General features: G+C 57.2%; 3 protein-coding genes across 3 annotated transcripts; 1 reads left to right on the forward strand and 2 right to left on the reverse strand.

The window, feature by feature from the left end:
- Positions 1 to 124: 124 nt before the first annotated feature.
- On the forward strand, positions 125 to 2,996 carry B0T26DRAFT_650345 (putative beta-glucosidase A; the record flags this gene model as incomplete). The annotated part of the gene is made up of 5 exons (XM_060438169.1): positions 125 to 422; positions 528 to 714; positions 780 to 1,084; positions 1,144 to 2,645; positions 2,754 to 2,996. The coding sequence occupies 5 exons, from the start codon at positions 125 to 127 to the stop codon at positions 2,994 to 2,996; spliced, it is 2,535 nt and encodes an 844-aa protein (XP_060294399.1).
- Positions 2,997 to 3,335: 339 nt separating this feature from the next.
- On the reverse strand, positions 3,336 to 5,436 carry B0T26DRAFT_649595 (MFS general substrate transporter; the record flags this gene model as incomplete). Its single annotated transcript, XM_060438105.1, has 7 exons — positions 3,336 to 3,374; positions 3,464 to 3,614; positions 3,733 to 4,015; positions 4,110 to 4,524; positions 4,661 to 4,788; positions 4,876 to 5,074; positions 5,158 to 5,436. The coding sequence occupies 7 exons, from the start codon at positions 5,434 to 5,436 to the stop codon at positions 3,336 to 3,338; spliced, it is 1,494 nt and encodes a 497-aa protein (XP_060294400.1).
- Positions 5,437 to 6,604: 1,168 nt separating this feature from the next.
- B0T26DRAFT_716330 (uncharacterized protein) lies at positions 6,605 to 7,750 on the reverse strand. Its single transcript, XM_060442264.1, has one exon. It carries the CDS (start codon positions 7,575 to 7,577, stop codon positions 7,083 to 7,085), a length of 495 nt encoding a protein of 164 aa, XP_060294401.1. The 5' UTR covers positions 7,578 to 7,750; the 3' UTR covers positions 6,605 to 7,082.
- Between the last annotated feature and the right edge of the window lie 1,081 nt (positions 7,751 to 8,831).

Raw genomic sequence — 8,831 nt, forward strand, 5'->3', positions numbered from 1 at the left:
GGGCATACCACTCTTTGGGTTGTTTGAGATCTGTGAAACAGAAAAGAGGACCCAGACTACATAACTCAGTTCCCCGACCTAACTATACATTCTTTTTGCCCTATTATCCCCCCTAACCGCAATCATGACGGCCCTCTTCGGGCTCTTCTTGGTTATCCCGGCAGTAGTGATCGCTTCAACTGGGGCAGACACGCCGTTCGCGCCTGGCTTCCCGTCGCCTTGGGCCAGCGGCGGTTCTGGCTGGGATGAGGCCTACGAAAAAGCCAAGAAGTTCGTCAGCAGCCTGACGCTCGTGGAAAAGGTCAATCTCACCACGGGCACCGGCTGGGAGGCCGACAGGTGTGTGGGAAGCACCGGATCCGTGCCCAGGCTCGGGTTCCGCGCCTTTTGTCTCGAGGATGGGCCGCTCGGCGTCCGCTACAGTAGGTCCATGGTGCAAGGGAACTGGGGCTGGGACTGAAACTGGAGCCGCAGCTAGGTTTGGAGCTGGAGCTGGAGCTGGAGCTGATGGTGGTGCGGCACTATAGCGGATCACAATTCGGCTTTCCCGGCCGGCATCAACGTCGCGGCTACCTTCAGCCGGGACCTTATGCGGCGACGTGGCGAGGAAATGGGCGAGGAGTTCCTCGGCAAAGGCATCGACGTCCAACTCGGTCCCGTTGCAGGGCCGCTGGGCCGAGTACCCGAGGGTGGCCGGAACTGGGAAGGCTTCAGGTAGGCTCACTGGAGCTTTTCGGAGGACGATGTGTTGTAGCTGCTAATGGTCCGGCGCGGCGCAGTCCCGACCCCTACCTGACGGGCGTCGCCATGGCCGAGACAATTAAGGGAATTCAGAGCCGCGGCGTCGTAGCATGCGCAAAGCATTACATACTGAACGAGCAGGAGCACTACCGCAACCGTATCGACGTTCGAATCGACGACCGCACCATGCACGAGCTGTACCTGTGGCCATTTGCCGATGCCGTCCGTGCCGGCGTCGGCTCTGTCATGTGTTCGTATAACAAGATCAACGGCGCCTTCGCTTGTGAAAATGAGTGGACGACAAACTACCTACTCAAGAACGAGCTTAGCTTCCAGGGTTTCGGTGAGTGAGCCACGCGTGACTCCAGTTATGAGAGGCTAACGCCCGAGTGTCGCCTCAAGTCATGTCGGACTGGGGAGCTCAGCACACAACTCTGGGCTCGGCCCTTGGGGGGCTCGACATGGCCATGCCGGGCGATGGCGGAGGTCCGCCGTACGGCGCTCTCTGGGGAGGCGCGCTGACCGAGGCTGTCCTCAAGGGTCAAGTTCCGCAGTGGCGTCTAGATGACATGGTGATCCGAATCATGGCTGCCTTCTACAAAGTCAAGAGCGGCAACTACACTTCGCGACCCGACGTCAATTTCTCGGCGTGGACGAACAAGACGACGGGACCCCTACATCCTTTGTCAAACCAGTCGTCGATTGGTGTCGTCAATGAGTTTGTCAATGTGCAGGGAGACCACGCGGCTCTTATCAGGGAGATTGGTGCCAAGTCAGTCGTCTTGCTGAAGAACGAGAAGGCGGCCTTGCCCCTGAATAAGCCACAAAGCATGGCCGTCATCGGCAATGATGCCCAAGACACGCCCGGCGGACCAAATGCCTGCCCCGAGAGAGGCTGCATCAAGGGGACCGTGGCTATGGGCTACGGATCTGGGACGGCCGAATTCCCGTACCTCGTCTCCCCAGCAACGGCACTCGAGCTTCAGGCAGCCACAGACAATACCGTCTTCACAAACACGACGGGAAACTGGAACCTGGCCGCCGCAAAAGCCGCCGCAAGCAACGCCTCGGCGGCCATCGTGTTTGTCACGGCCACGGCGGGAGAGAACTTCATCACCCTCGACGGAAACGCAGGAGACCGGAACAACCTGACTCTCTGGGATAACGGCGACGAGCTTATACGGGCGGTAGCTTCAGTCAACCCCAACACCATTGTCGTTCTGCACACGGCCGGGCCCGTCATTCTCGAGTACGCAAAGCAGCACCCGAACGTCACAGCCATCCTCTGGGCCGGGTTTCCCGGCCAGGAATCTGGCAACGCACTGGCCGACGTGCTATACGGAAGGGTCAACCCGCAGGGCCGGTCCCCATTCACGTGGGGAAAGAGTGTAAAAGACTATGGGGCTCAGCTGATGTTCACGGCGCCCAACCCGGCCCTGCCATCCCAGACCTTCGACGAGGGCGTCTTCATCGACTACCGCTACTTTGACAAGGCGGCCATCGCGCCCACGTGGTGGTTTGGCTCCGGGCTGAGCTACACGACGTTTTCGTACGCGCGCCTCGAGATTGTGGTGCACAACACCACCAATCCCTACCAGGCCGCAGGCGGCTTGACGCCGCCGGCGCCCACCTACGGTACCCTAGACCGGACCGCCGGGGCAAACGTGGTTCCCGACGGCTTCCGCAAGATTTCGCCGTATGTCTATCCCTGGGTCAGCTCCAGCGCCAACGTCTCCGGGCCGGCAAGCGTCAGCCCTACCGCCGCAATCAACGGCTCCGCACAGCCTGTGCTCCCCGCGGGCGGTGCGCCTGGCGGGAACGCCCGGCTGTTCGACGTGCTATATACCATTTCGGTGTCCATTACGAACACGGGCAAGGTAGCCGGAACCGAGATTCCGCAGTTGGTAAGTTTTCTCCCGAACCTTGCCCTCTTCCCCTTTTTTTTTTATTTTTATTATTTTTACATGCTGTGCTCTACCATAGCTGCAGGTGGTGCTAACAACGTCTGCTAGTACGTGCAACTCGGCGGCGAGGACAACCCCTTCAGCGTGCTGCGGGGCTTCGACGAGGCCGCTCTCGAACCGGGCCAGTCCAAGACGGTTGCCTTCAGCCTCACCCGCCGTGACGTCAGTAATTGGAATACGACGAGCCAGAATTGGGAGATTTGGGACCGCGAGAAGTTTGTCTTTGTCGGCTCTAGTTTTGAGGCCATTCGCTTGAACTCGACGTTGCCACCGCCGCCCGCAAGCGCCTAGCCCAAGGGAGTAAAACTAGACGAGATCAAAACAGGCGGGGGAGGGAGTGTAGTAGGTGACAGTGGATGCCACCCCAATGAGAGCGTTTATCTTCTTGGCGGGCGAATTTACTTTAATTCAATGCTGATGTGTTTTTTTGGGGGACTAGGGAATACGAGAGGGAGAAAACAAAAACGTCCATCAATGCTGTGATGACTCATAATGGCTAGAAGAGTGAAGTCGAGTTATTTCTTGGACATGGCTCAAAGACGATAGCAGACACTCCCGCATGGCAGAAATTGCACCTCGCCCATCTGACATGAGACACCTAGCCCGCAGATTATTAGCCAAACACTTTCACTAATAAGTATAGCGGAACCCGGGTTGGTAGTCGTCGTCCTGTGGTTTTTGCAAAACAACGATGCGAGTTAGTTCCACCGAGAATATATCATGATCAGCGAGCAAGTATGTGATGGAGAAGCACTCACCCCTTCGCACTCGAGCTCTCTCTCGCCCCTATCCGCCTGGCGGTTGAGGAAGTAGAAGGATATGCTCAAGACGGCGACGATGATCAGGTTAAGGAGGCATGTCGCGATGCAGGCATAGAGTCCTGGTCGATAGCCTGGCGCGTCCTCGGATCTAGATGTCGTGTTCAGGGCTTTGTCAATGGCTGGCACGGCAAATAATACGACAACCTCTCCCGATCCTTGCTCACTAAATCACAATGAAGGAAGTTAGGGAGGAGGAGTCTGCTTACCGGAACACCAAACTGCCTGCAATGCCGCCAATGCCGCCAAACGACACAAAAGTGGCGCTGCAAAAGGCGCGCTTCCACTGGCCGCGGATGTTGTTGGCCTGGTACGACATGGCAGCGGGCACATTTGAGTTGGCCCCGGCCGTGGTCAAAAACACGCCAAAGTACCGCACCGCAGGGTTCGGGTGGAAGCCCATGATAGGCAGACCAATCAGGCACAGAATCATGTTAAAGGCAACGACGGGCCCTCGGAGATGGTAGCGGTCCCCCCACCAGCTTGTCGCGTCTGTACAGCGGCGGTGTTGGTTGGTAAATCACGAATACAAAAACGAAAGAAAAAAAAGGGGGAAAGGGGGGGGAGGGGGGTTGGGACAACTTACACATGACGATGCCAGCGAGAACATAGGGCGGTGCACCGAGACACTGGGCCTGTGCCACAGTAAAGCCCATGTTCTGGACGAGAATCAGGGGCAGGAAGTAGGCGAGGGCGTAGGTGATGGTAGTAGTATTGAAGAAGACCATGCCGTACAGCCAGATCTTGGGGTCCGTCCCGGCCCCGAGGTAGCGCGCGAACGAAAATGGCTGCGGCTCGACGTCGCCGCGGTCGGCCTGCACGCGCGCGCAGATCCACTCGCGCTCTCGCGGCCCGAGGAAGGACCACGTCTTGCGCTTCGAGTCTGGGAAGTCGACGAGCAGCCAGTACCCGCCAACCCCGAGGATGCACGTCAGGAGGCCCTCCATGATGAAGATCCATCGCCACCCGTTGAGCCCGGCCAGGCCGGCCATTTGCATGATCTGGCGGGCGTCTTGTTAGCGGCGGGTGATGTGATGAGTAGGTGACTTGGACCGCCGCCACCCCCCTTTTTTTTTCTTTTTTTTTTCCTCCCCCCCTTTTCTTCTCCCTTTTCCGGGGTGAGGGAGGTGGGCTTACCCCGTATGCCAAAATGCCCGCAAAGGCAGCAGCTATGCATCCGACCATGTAAAAGACCGAGTTGCGCTTCCCAAGCTCGTATCGAGTATACCACGTGCTGAGCAGGTAGACGCAGCTCGGGAAGAAACCTACGGCGTGAGGTAAGTGTGCGTGCCCAAGTCAACAAACGCCATCCCTTGCGCGCGAGCTGGGATGGGGGTGTGGGTGAACCTCACCAGCTTCGAGAATACCCAAGACAACGCGCAGGCCAGCCATGTGCTCCCACTTGGACACAAAGCCCATGCCAATCATGCAACTCCCCCAGAGCACCGTGATGGCGGCCAGGTGGATGCGCGGCCCGATCTTCCGCACGATGATGGTCGACGGAGGCTGGAAGACCACATAGGTGACGAAGAAGACGAGCGAGATGATGGACTGCATTCCGCAATCATTAGGCCGAGGATCATTAGGCCGAGGGAGTAGAAAGACGTGAAGTGGGGGGGGGATCTTGAACTCACATAGTGGTTGTTGTTCATCAGATTCAGGTCGGTGCTCATGCCGGCAATATTGGCGGCTCCCAGGTTGGTTCGGTCCATGAGGCTGACGCAGTACAGAGCGCCAATGGTCAAGACGAGGCGCACGTCGACATGGCGGATGATGCGCCTCTGCTCCTCGGGGGTGAAGTCGAAGTCGCTGAGGCCGGCCGCTGAGTACTCGTGCTTCTCCGAGTCGCCAGCTTCGTCGACGGGGGTCCTCTTCTCCTCGAGCGGCACTAGCTGCGGCGATGGCGGAGCCATGTTGATATTCTCCTTTTTCTTGAGACTTGATGTTCAGGAGCTAAGAAAGAGGTTTTACCTAACCCGCTAGAAGAGCTCTCTTAGACGTCTGGTGCCTTTCTGTCTGCGACAGGCTGAGGGGATTGGCGAGCGGGCGGCAGATGCACGTAGGTAGCCGAAGCAGAGGAGACGCGTGAGAGGGGAGAGGGGAGAGGGGGGAGGGGAGATGGGAGATGAGAGACGGCGGGGGCTACATGCGTGTTGTTTAATATCTCTCTGCCGTCCATCTGCTATTCTTGTCCGCGGTACGCACATGTTGTCTTCTCCCGAGCCATCGAAGCTTCCATGTGCGCGTGTAACCTTCTATCGGTATTGGTTTCCCGTACCCCATTGTCACCTGCCCTCGCTGCCACTGCCGTCACCGCTTCGTGTTTGGCTCCCCCCCCGGCTTCGGTCACACCAGGAAAGGGTCTGCAATCAGGTAGACGCGAGCTACCTTTGTGGGAGACGGGAGGGGAGGAGAGGGGAGCGTGTCATTCTCGACCGAGGCAGACAGACGTATCATGGCCGGAGATCATGTCCGAGGCTCGGCTCAACCCCGAAGATGAACAGGGAGGTCAAAGAGGTAGGATGGTCAGTATGTAGCTATGTGTCGTCGTCACAGGTAGAGGGTGGGGTGGTATCAATCCATGTCTCTTTTGTTTATTCTGTTCATTCGTCCATCTGGCCGGCCCAAGCTCCCTTTTCAAGCCGCCAAGGGCACCCCGCACTCATCCTCGTGTGTGTTGATGGCATGGGAATTGTAGCATCCATGCAGCAAAAGAAGCGCATCTGATGTCGATGGCCGCTGCCACTGCCATTGCCCGAGTCCGCTCCAATGGAAACGCAAACATTGACAATCGATCCCAGCTCGGCCGTGCGTGAGGCCGAGAGCCCAAGCAAGCAAGCAATAGATACATCCATGCAACGGACGCACCTCGCTTGGCAGAAGTGCCGCTGCGTGTACCGTAAACAAACCCTGACACACCACCTCCCCGCTCTGGACTGTCGTTGGGTTGGGGTAAATCACGGGGATAGATTGGATCGGGGCCCAATCCCGACCGCTGATCGACGATGGGACTTGGGGTACCCTGCCATATAGTAATTCGGGGTATATCCCAGGCTAAAAGGTGGCAGCGGCTAGATACATACCAAAGTAACGTATCTAGGCATGGTATCTCAATAAGAGTTATCGATACGTCTAGAGTCAAATCGCTAATTGGATAGTATTTCTAAGAGAGCAATACGCCTCGAGGATTCTAGACTAGGCGTTCTAAGAGTTACCGCCTCTTTTCTCGGAAATTCTTTTGAACAAGCCGTAGAGTGCCAAGGCTTTCCATATCTTAGAAAGTCTCCCGCTGGTAAATATTTGGGGATTATTAAACTATCGTGAACGCTACCTAGTCCTAGTAGTTGGACGGCGGCGGTGCGCTATCCATTGTTATAAAGGGCCGTGTTCTAGGAGTTGACTTGGTGTCTAGGCAAGTTCTTTGTTTGGGCTCTTGGTAAGGAGCCACCTTACTGAACACCAAGGCAATTGTCTTGACTTCCACTTCTTTGTCTTCTATACTTTTGGTCTTATTATTTACCCTAATTCTGAGACCCTCGTCTCGTGAACAGCCATGTCGTCAGCTCCATTTAAACCCAAGCGAGCGCACTCGGATCCTCCAGCCACCACCACAGCCGCACTTGACAGGAAACAGTGACTGGAAACAGTGACTAGAAACAACCCAAGTCTTGCCGCCGACAACATGTTCGCCCACAGGATCCCCACCCACTATCCACGCCAGGAGCCAGCGACAGAGCCTCAGCCCTCGCCTACAAGCGGAAACCACTGGAACGTGCCTGATGCAGTCATTGGGGTCACCGTCGTCGTTGTGGCAGTTTCTTTCGCAATCGGCTGGTGGGTCATACACGCCCAGTTCCTCCGGGCGCAAAAGAGAATGAAAGCCATCAACACCGAGCTCGGCCAGGCTAAACACGAAACCGAGCAGCTGAGGAAAGAGTTGCTGCGTCGAGACATGTACATTGCCCGCAACATGCTCCGTGGGCCTGAGGCGTACTCGACATATTCGCCAACTGACGAACACTTGGAGCATCCCCAGCCGCCTCCACCGTCTCATCAGCCTGTCCTTGCTCAACCAGCAACTCCCCCACTTCGAAAAGTGCGGTTCGCCTTCCCCAGCGATGCGGGTGATAACAGCAGGCGCGACCACGAGTCCGACGCCATCACGCAGGATATCAGTCTCATTTCCGGGGGCATCAGCCCCGCTGGAACTGGCCGGTTCGGGCAAGCCTCAGCTCGACCAACATCTCCTCCGCCTGGGCAGCCACCGTTCCTCTTCGTAATCGATGAGAGTGAGGACGGCGAAGGCGAGCACAAGGCTGACAGCCGGGCCGTCAGCCCTCTCAATCAAACTGATCTATCTGAGCAAGCTGAGGCCGAAGCAGGGCCAGTTCTGGCCCATCCAACCCCTCTGCCTCCGAAAATACGGTTCCCGTTTATCGGCGATACGAGCGATGGTGATGGTGGTGGTGATGGCGACGACGACGGCAACAATGACGACGAGAGCGAGCACGAGGCTGGCAACATCCAGCATGGCCGTTTTTTTCACGGGGGAACCAACCCCGCTGACGTTGAAATCCGCCGAGGCAACACGTCCTCACCTAGGCCTGTGGTGATTGTGCCCGGAAGTCCTAGAGTCCACGACATGCTGGAGCAGACTGCAGTATTAGATTTTGCTTCCCCAGAAGACCTCGAGTATGATGATCGAGTCTCGTCTTCAGCGACTGAGAAGGTGTCATCACTAGAGGCCATGTCATCGCCAGACCTCGAGGACGCCAGCCGCCGGCTTCCAGCGCTGCTCAATGTCCCTAGCGTGTCCGAGGAGCTTGAGGAAGCCGGGCGCGTTGTAGAGACCGAGTACCAAAGGGAGCGCCGTCGCTTGCTTGGCAAGCTGGCTGGGAACGGTGAGTTCGTGTCTGATCCTGACGAGCACCCAGACGAGGACAATGTCGGCGAGAGCCCCAACGAGGGTCCTGTTGATAGTGCCGCTGCAGACGACGCCGAGTATATGGAGCATGTGGAGGAGGACGAGGAGGACGAGGAGGCCGTTTCCTCCATGTCGTCGGATGATGCAAAGTCTCTTCGCAGCGTGTCTTCCGGCACATCCACCAGCCAAACGACTGAGCCCAGCACCTCTCGTCGCCTGCCCTCCCCTACCGCGTCTCAACTAGCTCTGGAAGCCACTGATATTCAAGACGGTAAGTAGTCGGGTAGGTATTCCCGCAGCTCGGTGGTCCCGAGCCCAACAGTAGAAAGCAAAACAAGACATGGCTGTTGGGCTATTGTGGTAACGGAACTCTCTTTCTTTTGA

The sequence above is a fragment of the Lasiosphaeria miniovina genome (genome assembly GCF_030549165.1).
Source record: "Lasiosphaeria miniovina strain SMH2392-1A chromosome Unknown B0T26scaffold_5, whole genome shotgun sequence".
Lineage (NCBI taxonomy): Eukaryota > Fungi > Ascomycota > Sordariomycetes > Sordariales > Lasiosphaeriaceae > Lasiosphaeria > Lasiosphaeria miniovina.